This window comes from Astyanax mexicanus, chromosome 12 (assembly GCF_023375975.1).
Source record: "Astyanax mexicanus isolate ESR-SI-001 chromosome 12, AstMex3_surface, whole genome shotgun sequence".
Taxonomy (NCBI): Eukaryota; Metazoa; Chordata; class Actinopteri; order Characiformes; family Acestrorhamphidae; genus Astyanax; species Astyanax mexicanus.
In genome coordinates, this window is record NC_064419.1 from 39,244,404 (window position 1) to 39,265,374 (window position 20,971).

A 20,971-nucleotide genomic window follows, 5' to 3' on the forward strand; every position below is an offset into this window, starting at 1 on the left:
TGATGCTGCATTGCTGAAAATTATCACTGCAAGTGATGAGAGAAGTCCTAGTGAATAAATTAGGTATTTATCATAATTCACAATAAATGAGCTGTTTACACCAAAAAAAACATATATAAAACATTTTTCTCTCTTTTAGGATAAATCAGTTTCTTTCCTTTATTTTCTATTTTCAAATTTATTTTACATATAGAAGTAAAATGGAATTTATTTAGAATTATATCAATCATAATTCATAAAGACACTTAAGATAAAGAAGAAATGTATGTATATACAATATTATACAATATAATACATCCAATAAAAATACAGGTTTTCTTTTCCTTTTATTTTATTTTTTACACAGACAAACATATATGAATATGTGAACACATACCACATACACACAAACAAAAGTGTGGGGAAAAAATGACTTTCAATAAAAAGAAAAGGAGAAATTAAAGGGCAAAGTACAAAATGTCGTGAAGTTAACAATAAGCAGCAAAAAATGTTTTTATATTATTAATGTTTTTTTCGTTGGAAGGACTCAAACAATATTTTTTTTTCAGTTTTTCCAGCAGTCCAGTACAAAATGTGTGTGTGTATGTGTGTGTGTGTGTGTGTGTGCGTACAGCTCCCACATCTCCCACAGATCTCAGATAAGGGGATGTTCCTTCATTACCTTTGCTATGCTTGGATCTTTGGTGACAGAGTACACACGTGTTGCAGTTTATTCCAATTGCACAGCATCTGACACACTAACATACAGCCAACAACAAAGACTTATAGAGTGCAGAGCAGAGAGAGATGCATGGGTAAGAGAGAGAGAAGGAGAGAGAGAGAGAGAGAGAGAGAGAGAGAGAGAGAGCGGTGAACGAGGGGGATGGCAAGAAGATGTAGGATGTAGGAGGGGGCGACTGAGGCAGCTCGAGAAGGTGGGAGAGAGAGAGAGAGAGAGAGAGAGAGATAAGAGCAGGCTGCTGGTATTGGCTCATGCTGCAGTGAGAAAAGATAGAGCGAGAGAGAGGAGAGAGAGATGCTGGAGGGCTGTAACGTTCTGTGGTGCTTGCAGTGGTGCTGATCCACACACTTTCTCCTGTTTCTACCACCCACCCCACTCATACACACACACACACACACACACACTCTCTCTCTCTCACACACACACACACACACACACCTCACCGGCGTGGCTCCAGCGCAGCCTAAGGGGATCCTCTCCTGGATTACTGCTGGAGCGTCTCAGCGCCGGACTGAATGAGCAGCACGCTGATCCTGTTTTTTTCCTCCCTCTCTCTCTCTCTCTCTCTCTCCTCTTTCTCTCCTCTCTCTGGAAAAGGCACGCTGCTGCACTTCATTCATCTGAAAGGCTCGACTAAACTGGATTACGTCCCAGACCTTCGCTAGGGAGACAGAAAGAGGAGAAAAGAAGAAGAAGAAGAAGAAGAAGAAGAAGAAAGAGACGGACGCACGGATGGATGGATGAACGGCGGCAGAATCATCATCAGCAGCAGCAGAGCAGCATCAGCAGCAGTCAGGATTCCCTCCTCTTCAGCTCAGCCAGCCGGCTCCCTTGGTGTCCTTGACTCCCGGACCCGGGTTTGTCCGTCCACACCTGATGGAACACAGACATCTGCATCTCACCGGCTCACTAGGGAACTGTGACCAGGCTCCGTGACCAGCTTCAGCTTTGGCTCTAGCTGTAGAAAAAAAAAGCTCACCATCACTCATCCTCTGTTACTGCATCATGTCATCATGCTTGGCTTGTTTGTGAGACGGCTGTCTGTGGGACGTAATAGGATGCGTGATAGGATGCGTGATTAGGAGTTAGATTAGGATTAGGAGTTAGTTATACAGTAAATAAGTAGTTGTACATGTGATATTTATAATTATATATGTTATACTGACTATAGATAGATACACAGATTTATTAATGCATATCAAGAATCATTACTGACCTCAGGCACTCTGGGCTCTGAATTGTATACATAATTCACAGGCTTTATATGTATATTTAATTTAATTTGATTTCTTATTTATATGAAAAACCGGACACAAATGTTTGTTCATTCAGTCTGAGCTGTTTGTTTCTCAATTCAGCATTAATTCTACCAAATTCTGTGTTAAGATTCTGTGCCAATTCTTAAAAAAATCACAATTCTGTGCTAATTCTCTAAAACTAAAAGATTCTACAAGATTAAGATTTAGACAAATTCTTTACCAGTTCTGCAAAAATGACACATTTTTTGTGATTTTGCACAAATTCTATACAATTCTGTTAAAAGTCAGTGATAATTCTACAAAACTCTGTTAAAAAACTAATTCTGCAGTCATTCCACTATTTGTAATGCCAAATCCAGCACTAATAACACAAGATTTCTTAACAAAGTCTGTCCTAAATAGAAATCCTGCATCTGTTTCGACCTCCAAACAGGTGCAAACAAAAAGACAGAGATAGAGAGGCACTATAGAAAAGAGAGAGGAGGGAGATAACAGAAATAGAGAGAGAGAGAGAGAGAGAGAGAGAAAACAGCAGGGGTCCGCTTCAGACGTGCTCTGACAGGTGCAGTCACTCAAACAGCCTCCGCCATGCACACCCTGCAGTTAGAAGGGTGGAGATCGGATTTGATGTGATTGCTGAATGACAGGGAGGTTCATATGAGGGGTTCGTCGGGGCGCACTCAGGAGAATGTGGATCACGTCCGCCTCTTCCCAGGGGAGACCGGCGAGAGATTAGAGAGTGTATCATGCTTAAAAGGAAGTGGCTAATGCGAATTCTGCTAGATTATGTGCAGGGCAAACACTGAGCGGAGACACGTATGTTTCATGAACTGACTGACGCTTCAATCATATTGTGTTTATATAAAACGAGGAAGATTGTGTTTAGTAAATCCAGCAGGTGGTAAATCCACCAGAAGTCCATCATGCTAAAATAAGGCTAATTTGATTGATTTTAAGTCAAAGCTCTTGTTTAAAGAAGCTTCATACCCGTTAAAATCAATTTTTCTAACATGATTTTTGTCTTATTTCAGCAAAAAAGGCCCAAAAACAGCTAAAACAACTAAAGCAATGGGCCCCAGATCAACAGGTCGAGTGCTATTCTGCTGAGAGCTTGCAGAAACAGAGTAAAGTAAAGCGTGACACGCTGCTGTATAATGACACGTACCGCCACCACGCATTGGTTTTCCAAGAAACACAAACACACCTCGTTAAAGAAGAGCAATGCGCTTTCTAAGAATAGCACCGCACCAGAAACGACACAGCGAGTACATCGGGAGCCAGAGATCTCACTGGGGAATCCAGAGAACTGGGTGGTAAACATTGCATATATTACTACAGCCAGTCTCTGCGCATCTCTCTTTTAATTAAAGTGCTTGATTATGACGCCTCACAGACATGCCCGTACTCAAGGGGCTTTCTATGTATGCATGCAAAATATAAAACATAGCTGCATCTCATTTAGAAGAAGACACTGAACATAATATAACATTGAGTCAATAATAAGATTTTCATTCAAGACTTTCATTTCCTGGCCTCTTTTATGTTCTTCCCATCTGCCATTCAGTCATCTATCATCATCACTGTGATAATGGATAGTCATAACTCATGACAGAAAACCATAACTCCCAAATTGTATAACACAAGTGTATAGATTTTGGGTGCCTACTTGTGGTTAAACCCAAACTTCAAACCAAACACAGTAAACTAAACCAATTCCGTCCTTATAAAATTGGACTACTGGACCTGTGAGGACCTGTGAGGCTTCCCCAATTTCGCTCCATGGTTCAGCCTTCCAAAAAACAACCACAGGTTGTCTGAAGAACAGGAACAGAACAGCCACAGAACAGAATTTCAGAGGTTTTTCATGGAGACCAAAGTCAGAACCTTTGACTACAGAGAGGAATCTCCATAAGCAGACTCCGCTGTAATTGAACTCGCTGGTCGTTTGATGCTGGAGCATCAGAAAACTGAAAGCAGAGCAAAGAGACAAACTTAAACTCCGAGCCAAGATGGGCTGCAACATGTGTGTGGTGAATCGGCCCGAGGAACAGTACAGGATTATGTTCCAGGTGAGAGAATACACATGCTTTCCTTTACTCATGCTGTTACTCATCTATAGTTCACTGTAAATCCATAAGTTGTTTGAACTTAAAAGAATTAAGTCTGTTTTACATGAAATTGGATGTTTCCAAATATTACTTAACTGTTTTGAGTTAGCTAAAAACGTTTGTGGGCACTTATACAATTCAAACAGAGATCTTTAAGTTGCTATTATAAGTCTGTTGCCATTGGCAGCTGCATTTCCACTGGTTTCTGGAACAAACTATTTGCATACTGGGTGTGTCCCCCATTTTCTGATACTCACCATCAGTGTGTAGTCATTCCCCCCAGGCTACCTTAGATAAACTTTATAGATCGTAGATCATATCTGCAACTTTACAGAAGAGAGAAAAACTTCTAAACTTTCAGTGGAAGTCAATCTAAAAAGAATTAATTTCAGGTAATTAATTTTTTTTCTATTTGTCCGTTCATCAAGAAATTTTGGCGAAGTGTAAAAGAGAGTTAGTCAAGTTATATAGTAAGTAAGTTATGTAGTAAATTAAAAATCGACAAAATATATTATGATTAACTGCTGGTCTCTGTGTTGTAGGCTGTAAGAACAAGAATCATATTCTGAGCTGCAGTAATCCTCTGTTGGCTGTGCTCTCAATACTGTTCACTCTATAGCTTTTTGATTTATGTGAATTAATGATTTCTAAAAAAGTCTACTAATGTAAGCTTGTTTTGTTTACTACATCCTATTAAGAGTCTATGTTCATTCAACTTAACTTTGACGTCATTGTTTATTTAGATGTATTTAGTGGTGTTAAAACTACTACAATATGCATATGTTGAGTGAAAACAACTTAATGTAATCATTGCAAAAAACCTAAACAAGTAAGAAGGACCGGTTGTGCAATAGTTACTTTAACTTAAAAAGTTAAGTTTTTTTCCTCTTTTCTTTTTGAAACCAAACATTTTTCCTCTATGGCACTGAGAACCATTTGAAGCAGCTTTGTTTCTAAGAACGTACATGTGAGACTATTCCTTGAATCTTAAGTAAGCCTGCCAGAATTCAACATGAAAAAACAATGAACGATGTTTCTCTGCTGGTATTGTAGTGCAGTTGTTCATAAAATATCATTTAAATAATAGAATTTGTGTGTGTTTTCCATAATTTCCCATCAATATGCCAGCCTTCAAAACACCTTCTGATTATGTCATCATGCACCAGTAGCCTGGAAGAAATAAAACATGACAGCAATTAATAGTGGCATCACCAGCTGCTCTTGTCATTCAGAAGAAATACTCTGTAATACGGTTTCATTGGGGAAGACATTATAGTTACTTGTAGTTCATAAAGAGTCTGTCTTAAATATGGAGTGTTAATATGGGGAAATAGGTTTATGATTAGAAAGATAAAAATAACTTTTTACATTAATACTGATTCTCTGGTCAATTTACTGTGACTGGTATCTCGACTGTATCCTGATAAGATTTTAGCCACATGCATTTATTCACTTGGTAGTCAGACTGAGTCAAAAGTCTCCAGTTAGTCAGACTGAAATCTGTTTGCTATGTGGGATGGAATATGCAAATTAGCTTGTTATCTGGCAACCAGTTGTTTATCTCTTCAGGTTTTTCCTTTTTGCAATTTTGCACGCTTTCATCCTCCATGATTATCTTCCTCACAGACACGAATCACATGACAATTAGCATAGTGCATGGGAAGGTGTTTTTCTATTGTACTGGGAGGAGTTATGGTTGTTAAATGTTAAATTGTTGGATTGGTCTTGGATTGTTGGATGTGTTTAAACTGCTGTAACAAATTCCTGAAATGCATCTCAGATCAATTCCTGGAGTGCTTTGAGTGATCTGATGTGTGTTGATCTGTTTTAAATGTGTCTTGAGTGTGTTTAGATGTGAGCATGTTTATCCGGTTTGGCCTTATCCTGATATAGGGCCCTATAGTATACCCTGCATAAGGTGCGTTGAGATGCTCATTGCTATCTTAAACCCCATAAACAGTCTATTTTCACGCCTTGCGTCCCTGTCATTAAAATAGCATTGGAGTTTAGAAATAAATCTACACTGATGGGTGTGGTGGTTTGGAAGTGTGGTGTGTTTAGGTAAATTTCTGGAGTGTTTCTATCTTGGCGGCAGGAAATACAGGTGCGCCACTAACTGATTAAAACCCTGACAACAGTCAATAGTGAGCCACCTATCCTATTTTAGCCATAAATACATTAAACACAACCATGGACGCACTGCAGAGCCCAAACCCTTATTTTACCTCAAGAATAAACAGCATAAAGAATAAAATAACATTGTGGTTCCCTTAAATGAGCTGCTCGTGTTCCTTCACAGCGTGAATTCACAGGTCAGTATCCTCTGCTGAGACGCACAAAAGTGTCACACTGTTAAATTACAAACACGCCAAACTCAGAGCACACCTGACTCTTAAAAGGAATGACTACTGGCACAATGATTGGTTTATTTCACGTTGCACCCAAAACACACCCATGATTAAATTACAAAGTTAAGAATTAGTACATACCTTTTGAGCATTTTGAAGCCTTTTTGCACCCTCATGATACCATAGATACACCAACACACCCTAAATCAAGCTGTGCGATGCCTAATTGACGATGCGCTATAGATCGCTAAAATAGGGCCCATAATTCTGATCAAGCCACCAGATATAAATAGGTCTAGGTTCTTTTTTAAAACCTACAGAACTTTAACAGAAATGCATGTTAAGATGAATCCTTGATGAAGATCAAGTTCCTGCAGCTTGCCATTGGCTACCAGAGCCCCGAGAGAGCACAATTGGCCATGCTCTGGGTGGGTAGATGGAGCTCTCTCTCCACACATCACCCCAAAGTGTAATGACGTGGATCAGCACAAGGCGTCTGTGAGCTGATGTATCAGAACCGAGTTGCGGCGCTTTCCTCCTGGAAGTTTAAAGCAGTTCAAATAGAGGCGGTGGCTGACATCACATGTATCAGAGGAGGCACGTGCTAGTCTTCATCCTACTGGTGTTGGAGCCTCACTAGTGATAGGGGGAGTCCTAACGAGTGGGTTGGGTAATTGGCCTAGTAAATTTGGAAGAAAATGGGAAAAAATAAGAAATAACAGGAAGAAACACATAGCTAACACCACATCACACTGATTTGGGACTTTTCTAGTCAGACACTGCCGGTCACGATCATTACCACTCACTGCACTGTCCACTGTGACTGGTAATGCCCTCTATGACCTATTCTATGACACATATCTGACACTGTGGGTTGAGGAAAGCTAAAATCCCGCTAAACGGAAATGCAGTGTCCCATCCATCTGCCACCCACTATCAGGCCTTTCTCAAACTGGCCAGTGCTCTCTCACAAGATAATACATCACAACTTACACCGGTGTGAGTTATTTCAGGCTACGTTTGTTAGTAGTCTGTCATTTTGACTGTTTACTACACAGAGTGGAACACATTATAAAACCTTATGTTTTCTTGTGAAACAAGACCAGATGTTTCACAGGAGGGGGGTTCAGTTATGATTCATCCACACAGGTGTAGGAGTCTGTTGAATGTGTTAGGATTGTCTTCTGAGGTTCAGACTAACATGTAGGTACACGTTTCTGAACAGACCTTCAGCAACAATAATTCCTTAGTGGAATCAGGCTTACTCTTAAGTTTAAAACTGTGGAAGAAACATCTCTAAATATCCACCATCTTCTTTATATCTTCTCCAAGGTTCATATAAAGGATACAGCTCTGGAAAAAATGAAGAGACCACTTCAGTTTCTGAATCAGTTTCTCTGATTTTGCTATTTATAGGTATATATTTGAGTAAAATGAACATTTCTCCCACATTCCAAATAAAAACTCTCATTTACAGCATTTTTTTGCAGAAAATGAAAAATGAAATAATAAAAAAGATGCAGAGCTTTTAGACCTCACATAATGCAAAAAAACAAGTTCATATTCATAAAGTTTAGATATCAATATTTAGTGGTCACAGTTTTCATGCATCTTGGCATCTGATTCTCCTCCACCAGTCTTATACACTGCTTTGGATAACTTTAAGCCACTCCTGGTGCAAAAATGTAAGCAGTTCAGCTTGGTTTGATGGCTTGTGATCATCCATCTTCCTCTTGATTATATTCCAGAGGTTTTTAATTTAGTGAAACTCATTTTAAGTGGTCTCTTATTTTTTTAGAGCGGTATATACAACTATATATATATATATATATATATATATATATATATATATATATATATATATATATATATATATATACCCTCAGCTTTTGGAAAACATTTGTCTTTAAAGCTTCTAATCAAGTATCAAATCTATCGGCACTGCACTGCATTAAAACATAAATCAAAACTGTTGGACTAAATTGGATTAGTAAAAATGCAGCAGTAATAATACAATTATTAATAAATAGCAAAGGATGGCAGAGGGATGTGGTGAGATAAAAACTTATCTGCAGCTCACAGGGGGATGCCATCACATCTGATTTACTGCCTTGGCAGAGCTCACTGTGGGCAGTCTGAGCAAAGAGCTAAGCTGAAATTTCTGGGTGGATAATTTCACTGCCAGAGCATAAAAAAGCCTTTGGTTTTATGCAACTGACACACATATATCTGAGTATTTTTAAAAACAGAAATTTCCCTTCTTGAGTTTTCATCCACATAGAGCTGAAAAAGGCATGCTTGTGCATGTTAGCCCTGTATGGGTGATAGTACCTCATAAAAAAAGACAATGAAGAAGAAAGAAATCACACAGAGGTTTACACACTCTCAAGATACACACTACTCCCTAAATGGTGTACTATGCAAATCACACAATTACAGATTACCCATCATGCTTCATTTTAAATAAAGACAAAAGGAAATGTACAAAAAAAGAGTAATTATCCTGTAATAACAGGATAGCATCTTCCACCATTACCCATAAATCATACCTAAAATAATTAAGTGAAAAAAATATATATGTTTGTTAAATAACAGAGACAGACACACCCACTAGCTGCAATACAGTAGCTAATCCTTAAATCATAGAGGATGTAAGAGAAGGGACGTTGAATATTCTCAAAACAGGAGGAAGGGAAATCTCAGTTTTTTAAAATATCCGGATACATGTATACAGTGCCTTAGTTGCTGACAGTGCAGACTAATAATGCAATACAGAATGTGGATGCAAATCAGGTGACCCTGAATAGGAAACTGCACCTCATTATCCTTCCTCTGCTTGAGCTTGCTAGTCCAACATGGACGGTGTAATCATGTGAAATTAAATTGGGTGGAAAAAAGCCTATTATTAGTCCTAGGAGGATCACTTAAAGGTCCACAGGGTGTATAATAATTACAGACGGTAGCCTGTTGTAGCTGGTCCACCCTTATTTTAGCTTATTTAGCACTAGTCAGTTTTTGCTCAGACCAGAGAAATAGTAATGCTCGCAGGATGTGGGTGTTGGAAAATCTCAGAAATTTCAGTGCAGCAGTGACACTGACATAGACCTGATGAGAAGTCCTTTTCAGAGCTAAAAATACTGCAGATGAGATTCTTTTTCTGAGGGCAGTGATGAAATGAGGGCTTTCTATTCTTTTCACACCTGCAAAGCCTCCTCTTACAAAGGGCTTAAACTTGGCGCATCCACTCTATTATAAAACATGCATTTTGAAGAGCCTCCTCAGGAGACTCTCTGGATTTACCCGTTTAAACAAATATTTTAGCAGGGCTCGAGACGGCTGCTTCGCCGAATTTTGTTTGGAGAGGAATTCCACACACTGCCGGGCTCCGATGTCACGCTTGGATAGGTCTTGCTGTATCTAATTTGAGAGGGATCTGCCTCTTGATCTTGTCAATCTCTGTGCAATTTCAAGGGCTTCTCTTGTACTTCTCGCGCTTCCCTCGCACTGCTTGAGGTGGCTCAGCCATTTGAGCTCCCTAACTAGTTTTTCACCCTGAAACAGAGAAGTGCTCGCCATGTGAGCCCACTTAAAATGCTGCACACTGATGAGGGGAAGTGCTTGGAGACCCCTTAACTCATGCCAACCGAGCGGCAAAAAGCAATTGGAGGCATTCTGAGGAACCAAGAGAAATGGCGTGAGCCGCCCCATGCCTTTGATATATATTTGGCACTGGCTCTAGTTTCTCTGAGGGATGGCAAGGTATGAAGAATGATCTCTAGCTGAGATAGCCGAGAGGCAGTAGGTATATAGGTGTCTTTATTGGGTGGGTTTCTTCTATTTCAGCCTGTCCAGGCATATTCCATTCCAACCCAAGCACATGGACATGCCATTCAGTGGTGGGAAGCTTGTGTCAAATTCATTGCAGCATGTTCCTTTGGCTTGAGCAAGTGCACAGTACAAATGCAGTTCCTATTATCCTTTCTATGCTTGAGTCTTAAGGTCCAACATGGACGACAGTAATCATATGGAATGAAATAAGGTTTATTAGGTTCAAAAAAGCCTATAAATAATCCTACAAGGAACACTTATTTAGGTCTGTAGGGTGTGTAATTATAGATGGTGGCTTGTTGTAGAAGTATAGTGAACCACTAGATACAATTAATATGTATGGCACAGAGTCTGGGTTCTCTGAGAGATGGAAAGGTATAGAGATTCATCTGTAGCTGAGACAGCCAAAACCAAACCAAAAAAAAAGTCAGTATGTGTCTTTATACTGTGGATTTCCTCCATTTTAGCTCATCCAGTCACACTTCCATTCCAACCCAAGCCCTTAGAGACATCACCTGCTGGTAAGAAGCTTGTATCAAGACCGTTAGCATGTTCCTCAGGCTTGAGCAAGCGTAAAATACCAATGCAGAACCTGTTATCTATTTTATACTTGAGTCTGATGGTCCAACATGGACAATAGTAATCATATAAAAGAAAACAATACTTAATAGTCCTATAAGGTCCACTTACAGAGGTCCACAGGGTGTAGAATTACAGACAGTAGCTTGTTGTTGTAGAGGAATGGAGTGACCTGTCGGATATGTTTGATATATATGTGGTGCTGCCATTAGGTTCTCTGAGGGATGGCAAGGCATGAAGAATGATCTGTAGCTGAGATAGCCAAGAGCCTGTCAGTATGCTCTCAGTGCTTGAGTCTGAAGGTCCAACATGGAGGACAGTAATCATTTGGAAAGTTTCTTCCATTTCAGCTCATCTAGTCACACTTCCATTCCAACCCAAGCCCTTAGAGATGGCATCTGCTGGTAAGAAGCTCAAATTAAACCCATTAGCGTGTTCCTTAGTCTTGAGCAAGCGTAAAATAAGAATGCAGTGCCTAATATCCGTCTTATAGTTGAGTCTGATGGTCCAATATGGACAACAGTGATCATATGAAAGGAAAAAACCTACTGAGGTGCAAAAAAGCATATTAATAGTCCTATAAGTTCCACTTACATAGGTCCACAGGGTAGCTTGTTGTTGTAGAGGAATGGAGTGAGCTGTTGGATATGTTTGATATATAGGGTGCTGCCATTAGGTTCTCTGAGGGATGGCAAGGCATGAAGAATAATCTGTAGCTGAGATAGCCAAGAGCCTGTCAGTATGCTCTCAGTGCCTAAGCCTACTTAGGTGGAAAAAAGCCTATTAATAATCCTACAAGGAACACTTATGCAGGTCCATAGGGTGTAAAACTATAGACGGTAGCTTGTTGTAAAAGTAGAGTGAACCAGTACATATATTTTGAATATGTATGGCACTGAGTCTAGGTTCTCTGAGAGATGGAAAGGTATAGAGAATATTCTGGATTTCTTCCATTTCAGCTCATCCAGTCACACTTCCATTCCAGCCCAAGTCCTTAGAGATGGCATGCGGTGATGGGAAGCTTGTATCAAGACCGTTAGCATGTTCCTTTGGCTTGAGCAAGTGCAAACTACAAATGCAATGCCTATTATCCTTTCTATGCTTAAGCCTTAAGGTCCAACATGGACGACAGTAATTATATGGAATGAAATAAGCCTACTTAGGTGCAAAAAAAGCCTATTAATAATTCTACAAGGAACACTTATGGAGGTTTCTTAGGGTGTATAACCATAAACAGTGGCTTGTTGTAGAAGTAGAGTAAACCAGTTCATATATTTAGTATGTATGGGACTTGTTCTGGGTTCTCTGAGAGATGGAAAGGTATAGAGAATGATCTGTATGTGTCTTTATCTTGTGGATTTCTTCCATTTCAGCTCATCCAGTCACACTTCCATTCCAGCCCAAGTCCTTAGAGATGGCATGCAGTGATGTATCAAATCTGTTAGCATTTTGCTTGGACCTGATCAAGCATGAAGTACAAATGCAATGCCTATTATCCTTCCAATGCTTTTAGAGTTAGATGTTCCTACATAGACAGCAATCATATGAATTGAAATAATAGTTCTAATAACAGTCCTACAAGAAACACCTATTACAGACAGTAGCTTATTGTAGAGAAATGAAGCGAACCACCACATACATTTAATATATATGGCACTGGCTCTAGGTTCTCTGAGGAATAGCAAGGAAAGAAGAACAATCGCTGGCTGAGATAGCCAAGAGCCAGTCAATATGTGTCTTTATTGTGTGGATTTCTTTCATTTCAGCTCATCCAGTCACAAAACCATTCCAACAGAAGCCCTTAGAGATGGCACACTGGGATTGGAAGCTTGTATCAAAACGGTTAGCCTGTTCCTTGAATCTGATCAAGCATGAAGTACAAATGCAATGCCCATTATGCTTCACATGCTTGAGCTTGGAGGTCCTACATGGGCGACAGTAATCATGCATAATATGATAAATGCCTACTAAGGTGCAAAAAAGCCTATTAAAATTCTACAGGGAACACTTACATAGGTCCACATAGTGTTTAATTAAAGACAGTAGCTTCTTGTAGGAATGGAGGGCCTGCTAATATGTTTGATATATGTATTGCGTTGGCGCTAGGTTCTCTGGCAAGGGGTGAAGAATGATCTGTAGCTGAGATAGCCAACACCCAGTCAGTATGTGTCTTTATCATGTGGGTTTCTTCCATTTCAGCTCATCCAGTCACACTTAAAAATCTACCCAAGTACTTTGAGATGGCACAAGCTGGTGAGAAGCTTGTATCAAATATTTTAGCATGTTTCTTGGACCTATGATTACAGATGGTTGCTTGTTGTAGAGGAGCAAAGTTAACCATTGATACGTTTAATATATATCCTACATCCCAAGGTTCTCTGAGGGTTGGTTAGGCTTGAAGATTGACACATTGATATCTAGCTGAAACAGCCAAGAGTCAGTCAGTATGTGTCTTTATTTGGTGGGTTTCTTTTTTGATTTTAGCCCATCTAGTCACATTTCCATCCCAACCCAAACCCTTCAAGAGGAAACACTGGGATGGGAAGCTTGTTTTAAATCTGTTTGCATGTTCCTTGAATCTGATCAAGCATGTGTCTTTATTATGTGGGTTTCTTCCATTTTAGCTCATCCAGTTACATTTTCATTCCTTCCCAAGCCCTTTGAGATGGCCCAAGCTGGTAAGAAGTTTGTATCAAATCCTTGGATCTATAATTACAGATGGTAGCTTGTTGAAGAGCAAGAAGTTAACCGCTGTTACTTTTGATATATATCCTACATCCCTAAGTTCTCTGAGGGATGCTGAGGCTTGAAGATTGATCTCTAGCTGAAACAGCCAAGAGCCAGTCAGTATGTGTCTTTATAGGGTGGGTTTCCTTTTAGATTTTAGCCCATCTAGTCACATTTCCATCCCAACCCAAACCCTTCAAGATGACACACTGGGACGGGAAGCTTGTATCAAATCCTTAGCATCCGTTAGCATGTTCCTTGGGTTTGATCAAGCGTGAAGAACGAATGCAAAGCCTAAGGCCAACCCTTTTTCATGGGCTAAATGCTCTAATAAATCTGCTTCGTTGTAGTCAGTGGTAGACAGCTGAATCAGTCAACACACTCGACGCGCAGCTCCATTTAGAATGGAAGCAGGAACCATGACAGCTCCTCGGCCATCATGGAGACAGAGACATTTCTAGCTTTGCACTTTTTCATTTCCGTTCCTGATACCCATCACTCACACACAAACACACATATACACACACTATCTCTCTCTCTCTCCACGGACATCACTCACATCACTTCTCTCCAAACGCTCGCTCGTCCTCCCTCCCTCTCTCTCTCTCTCTCACGCTTGTGTGTCTGTCTATCTGAGGGCTGTTTGTTTGCACGTCCCTCTGTTCCATGCCTTGCTACACAGTAATGAAGAACTCCAAAGGCACGGTCTATTGAAGTCAGGGCCCGCTGTCAATAGGCCCTTTTAGCATTAGCCCTATTCCGCATTAACTGGCCTCGCTAGCAAAGCTGACAGTTCAAACTAGCCGGCATTGATCTTCTTCATTCATTAAGCAGAGCCACCTTTGTGCCACGATAAGCTAAGCTAATTGCCTGTAAGCTGGGAGCCGGTGATGAGCTTTAAACAGGCTCGAAATCCCTGGGAATGACGCCGCATTCGCTTTAAACTCGCCTCTAAACACGCCGTTACTCTGCTAATCCTTCCTGCTGCCCACCCTTTCCATGTCTGCTGGGTTTCCCCCCTCTCTTCCCCCCTCTCTTCCCCCCCAACCCCTCGCTTTCTCCTCTCCCCTCCCTGACAACAAATTCTGTCAAATGCGTCTCTATGGGATGTGGTTGCCACGGCAACCGTGGTAATTAAACAAGACTTATACGCCTTCTCACCGTAGAGCTCAGACAGAGCCGCGGTAGTGAGCATCGGCGCACCGCACACACACTTAGACACACACACACACACACACTCAGACACAGACATTCGTTTGCAGAAAGAAAGCTGATGGAAATGAGGGCGTTCCGCTCGCGCAGAGAAATATTTACACTTGACTCTCCGCAGGAGGTCTCCCCCCCGAACCCCGAATCCTCGAAATGAAAGAACCAGGAGATAAAACACTCCGCCCTCCCGCACCTCCACCAACTGCCAAATGATAGAACAGCGAGTTTTCCCCCCTGACATTTCAGGCACCGGTAACCTTTCTCGTATTCTTTTTTCTCCCACCATCTCCACCGCAACCTCTTTTGGCCTGCCCTGTCCAGACGCTCCTCAAGCGTAGAACCTTTACATCCAGCAGGAACCAGGTTCACGCCTCTCCACTTCAGAAGAAACCCAATGATAATAGAGGTTAAGGATTAAGGAGGAATTTTAGTGCTTAAAGGGCAGCTGTGATCTTCGCTCCGATTCCTCCTTAGATGGCACTGTATCAAGAACCGTCATGCAACAGTAGCTGGCAGAACCATATGGGTACGGGATTATTTTGCAAATGTTTGACAAACACAACAATAGAGAGCTACATTCACAAATGCCACTGGGCCAAACAGAAGCCTTATTTGAACCATGTTAGAGCTTAGATTCTCTGCCCGAACCCAACCCGACCCGACCTGATCCGAGGCCCAAGCTGAACTCTGGCCAAGTTGGGCGCAGATTTACCACCACTTTCCCCAAATCGGGTCGTGTCGTGAAGCTTAGGGTTCAATCCAGGAATCAGGGGGAATTTCAATGATTAAAAGTGCAATAGAGCAACTCTAAACAGAACAGCTGTGATTTCCAATCCAATCTGGTGGCACTGTATCAAGAACAGTCATGCAACACAAGATGGCATAACCATATGGGCAAGGGAAATACTTTGTTAATCTTTTTCAAGCAGTTTAATATAGAGTTACATTCAGAAACATCACTTTTCACACTTTACAGTGTAAAACCTTTTGTTGCCTTTGGTTAAAGCCTTAAGCCTTGCGTTAACCATGTCCCAAAGCCGCATCCTCTACTCTGAGCTCAGAGGCATGTGGGATGGACTGCTGCACAGTAGAAATGTGTTTTGTGATCAGATATGTAGTATTTGATATGTTTTTTGAAAAAAAAAAATGGACAGAAGAAAAATAAAAACAGACCATCCAGACTGTCCAGACCTATCAGCAAGTCCAAAAGTCATGGTCTGTCATGGTATAGATTTGTGTACACTTCTGTAAAGGCTGAATTAATGCAGGAAATCTACAATGAGATCTTAGGGCGTTTTCACACCAGCACTATTTGGTCCAGTTAAAACTAACTCTGGTCCGTTTGTAACTTTAGTGTAGTTTGATTGAGTAGGTGTGAAAACAGTAATCGCACTAGGGTGCGGATCAAAAGGTCCGGTCCCAAACGAACTCTGGAGCAGTTCACTTGTGATGAGAACGTAATCCGGTCTCGATCCGACCAAGCTATTAAATATAGTCCATTTATTTGAGCTAAACTGCTGATAAAGCACAGTTTAATCTGATATATTAGTCAGATAACGCTAATTACCACAGCTATAAATAAACGCTGTGTTCATGCACATGCGGTCTGTGCTGCAGTCACTGCTCACAGCCATGTGACTCGGTTTACTGTGTGTATATCTGTGCTGCACAGAGAAACATGCAGCGTTTCAGAGTTCAGTGTTAAAGCATAGATATACACGCTGGAACACAGAATCTTCTCGCTATATTTACTTTATTGTATATTTATATATACTCCCACACCAGACAGCTCTGACCAATCAGAGGACACAGCCTGCTCGTGTGGTTTATTGGTGCGCATTTTGGTGCGTTTAGATTTATGCCTGTGTGAAACCAAACCAAACAAAGGGAAAAAAAAGCTCCAAGTAAACAAACTCATCAACTGATTCAGACCAGAGAAACAAAAATACACCCTTAAAGCAACACCCCAACCCTTTCAGCCTGCCATGTCCTGTCCAACCGCTCTTCAAGTATAAAAACATTTACGTCCAGCAGGTTCACGCCTCTCCAGTTCAGACACGGTACATCAGAGATGAAGAAACCCCACGATAATGGAGGTTAAGGGTCAGTCCAGTATAGACAGAGAGAGAAAAAAATAGAAAGAAAGATGCAGAGACTGAAACAGATAGATTGGAGCAGCTGGACAAGCACAGAATTAGGTTCCTGTCCTCTCAACCTTTATCAAAAGAAAGTGAGACAAAAGGCCAGCGAAAGAAAAAGGCTATAAATGGGGGTTGAGACATGAAAGGTTGAGACCATTGGACGGTTTTGCAGACGACAAAAAAAAAATCAGGGAATCAGGAAAAAATGACCTACTTAACTAAAATGTGGCCAACCTTTATAAAAAGACTGGCTTGACATTTACCGTGCCACATTTAATTGGGTCGAGAAGACTGGGACAGAAGTGATAATAGAAAAGGGAAAAAGGAACCTTATCAGATGTGATCAGAAGAAAGCGGGTGTAAAGACACACAGAGGAAGACACACTTTTTCTGCAGTGAAGTGAATGTGATAATATCAAAGAACACTTCACTGATGAAGACATGCAAGAAACTGAAGGTTTCTACACTAAATGGTTCTTTACTTGGATGTAGAAAGAAATTGCCCAGAAAATGGAAAGGATATTTATGGAAGTATAAACCAAAAATCAGAGAAGGTAGGGACAGTATGGAAAATATAAATAAAAAAAACAGTTTTTCTTTAACTATGACTTTTATTTTGCAGATGCAGACAGTATACACCTATGTTCTATTTTTCAACAAGACGATGTAAAACTACACTATACACACATTACAAAGCGTGGTTGCATAAGAAACGTGTGTGTGGGTTTTGGGACAAAATATAAAAACATTTGAAACACCTGGAATGCGAGTGTTGTGATAAGAGTTGGTTAACATTACTAGGCGGTAAAAGTTAGACTGTCTGGCCATTTTTTGATTGCTTAAAAGGCAGGAATGGATGTATATTTAAGCAATAATACACTCCAGGCTTGTGCTATAATGTGACCTACAACCGCAGCACAGCAGTGCCAATATTACATGTTATAGCACGAACCTCAAGTGGATTGTTGCGATTATACCATAGTTCCATTATCGCTGTTTATTAAAAGATTTTAAGTTAAAGAGCACGAGAAAATACGATCTGTTTGCTCTGTTTGTAGCTGCGCTGTTTTGTTTATTTGTTTGTATCGTTGCTAGGTTACCTGTATGTGGCAGAGTAATACAATACATGGAGAGCTTCAGTTACAGTGCATTACCAGCTGATAACAGCACTCATAGAACACCTCTCAGCCAATCACATTGCAGGGTCGGAACTAACTGTGGTATAATAGCAAATGAAATACAGATAAGTTGAACAGATAAAATATTAAATATCTTGGGATTATATGGTCTGCAATCAAATTAAGTCAAAGTAAATAGGGAAACACTCCATAATGTCCAGCATTTTTTATGCTTTTCGGATTTTAATTTGTAAATAAGTTCCTTTATAGTTTTGCTTCACAAAAACTTTTTTTTTTTTTTTTGGCATTGTTATTTTTAAGGAGTCTGACAGGGATGTTGCCAGTGAGGAGGATGTATTCCTAGATAAGGATTCAGGATCAGGCATCTTCAAAATAAATACAAATTCTAAAAATGATTAATTAACTAAATTTAATAAAACTAAAAACCTGCCTGTAGCTGATTTTTTTCTATTTTTTTCTATGTTTTATGAAATTGTGCCCTGCTAAAAAGTTTTATTTATGCTCTGCTATTACCGCTTCACTTTCATCAGAGAATGTCAAATCACTTCCCTCACCAACTGCTGGTTGCTTTAAGGCTCTCATCATTAAAACACAAGCAATTAAATGTGTATGATGGTTGTAGGCTAGTTTTGTACCCCAAAGAATCCTAACGTTGACTCCACCTCCATTTTCTTCCCATTTATTCTCTATTTTTTTCTCCATTTCCAGTTCTCACCAATCAGTTGTCATTCTAGTTTGCACTTCCTTCAAGTCATATGAATCCAGTCAGACAGATCTTTTCAAACTGCAGATACAACATATTGACTGGAAGGCTGAAGACGCTTGGAGGAGAACACTAAGTGCTGATTCTGTTATGGCAGCTGTTATAGAGCGGTGCGCACCGGATAGCACTGTGCTTAAAATTGTGGAAGGAAATTTATTTCCATCTTAATCTTCCCCCTCCTTCCCTGGGGAGATTGAGGTCAATCATGCTCTCTGGGGCTCCTGTAATATTGTTTTTTTCCCTTTTTTTTCACAGAAAAAAGCAACATAAATATCACACCTATAAAAAAGCCTGGTGTATTCTAATGGAACAGTCAGGAGACTGCTGATTATTCACAGGTTATGAATTTGAATGTTGTGAGTGAGTGGGAGCAGGAAGCCCACCAGAATGCCAATGCGCGTATATGACAGAGACTGCTTCATTAAAAATGCAATTATTCCACCGGGCCAAATGTAGAGGTCGAAGGTCAACAGAGGTGTATTAGGAGATAAAGGGACGTAATTGCCGTCTCCTGGCTTCATGCTGATAAGCGGCCCTGTGTCACAGAACTCTCTGGCCCACTTAATTGTGCGGGATGAACACCATCACAGCAAACATGCGCTGCAGTTGTAGCTCTCGCCTCACCAAAACCCACAAACAGATAAACTTAAAAGACTGACTATTGTGTTTTCCTCAGCATACTTGGCAGACTATAATTACATTTTTGTTATTTTTTAACACTTTACTTACTTTACTTCTCAAACCTTTCCTACATAAGTATCGAGGCTTTCTGTGAATAAAGATTGTTTCAGGTAATGCCATAGAAGAACCACGTATGATTTCCAAAAATAACCCTTAAATTCACAGTTTAAATTGTATTTGTATTATGCAATTTATTTGGAAAAAATTCAATGCATCATCCAATTTTTAATTATTAAATTATTAAAGTTTCTGCTACATTTATTTCACAATGGCAGCCTACTGCTGCAAAATTATTGCCATCACTGCTTCAGAATTTTATACTATAAATTTGCAGAGGGCTTTTAATTTGAAACAAGGCATACAAGAGGTCAGACAAAAGGTAGGGAGAAGTAAGGAAGACAAAAAAAGAAGAGAAGACAAGCTAATTTTGAGTTAGATTCGCAGTATAACGTAAAAAAAATGTGGTTCTCAACTGGGCTCAGTAATATTTCAGGATTGAAATGAGGTTTATTGTACTAACAGAAAATGTGCAATATGCATTAAACTAAAATTTGACCGGTGCAAAAGTATGGGCACCCTTATCATTTTATTGATTTTAATACTCCTAACTACTTTTTACTGACTTACTGAAGCACAAAATTGGTCTGGTAACCTCACTGAGCTTCATAGCCAGGTGTATCCAATCATGAGAAAAGGTATTTAAGGTGGCCAATTGCAAGTTGTTCTCCTATTTGAATCTCCTCTGAAGAGTGGCATCATGGGCTCATCAAAACAACTCTCAAATTATCTAAAAACAAAGATTGTTCAACCTAGGTGTTCAGGGGAAGGATACAAAAAGTTGTCTCAGAGATTTAACCTGTCAGTTTCCACTGTGAGGAACATAGTAAGGAAATGGAAGACCACAGGGACAGTTCTTGTCAAGCCCAGAAGTGGCAGGCCAAGAAAAATATCAGAAAGGCAGAGAAGAAGAATGGTGAGAACAGTCAAGGACAATCCACAGACCACCTCCAAAGAGCTGCAGCATCATCTTGCTGCAGATGGTGTCACTGTGCATCGATCAAAAATACAGCGCACTTTGCACAAGGAGAAGCTGTATAAGAGAGTGATGCGAAAGAAGCCATTTCTGCAAGCACGCCACAAACAGAGTCGCAAAAGCACACCTCAGGTGACTCTGTTTGTGGCGTGCTTGCAGAAATGGCTTCACTCTCCCATACAGCTTCTCCTTGTGCAAAGTGCGCTGTATTGTTGATTTATTCAAAATCATGAAGTGTTTCACACTTAATAAAACAGGAAAATTGTAATGCTCACTTTTTTTTATTGTCCTACAATATGAAGACTCTATGCATTTATATACTGTATTCAAATAACCTGCTCCCATCCTCTAATCTACCCCCCAGGTTAGTTTTAGATCAGTGTGAAGTATTGCTTCCCAACACCTTGATTTCACCATTTTTAAATGTGTGTACAT

General features: G+C 40.1%; 1 protein-coding gene across 1 annotated transcript in view; it reads left to right on the forward strand.

Moving 5' to 3' along the window:
• Window positions 1–1,502: 1,502 nt before the first annotated feature.
• The window catches only part of pdzd4 (PDZ domain containing 4), a 33,279-nt gene continuing 13,810 nt past the window's right edge, over window positions 1,503–20,971 (forward strand). Inside the window, exon 1 of the mRNA XM_007231875.4 lies at window positions 1,503–4,049. Within this exon, the coding sequence (XP_007231937.3) occupies window positions 3,990–4,049 (60 nt within the window). The 5' untranslated portion in view covers window positions 1,503–3,989. The remainder of the gene's footprint in view (window positions 4,050–20,971) is intronic.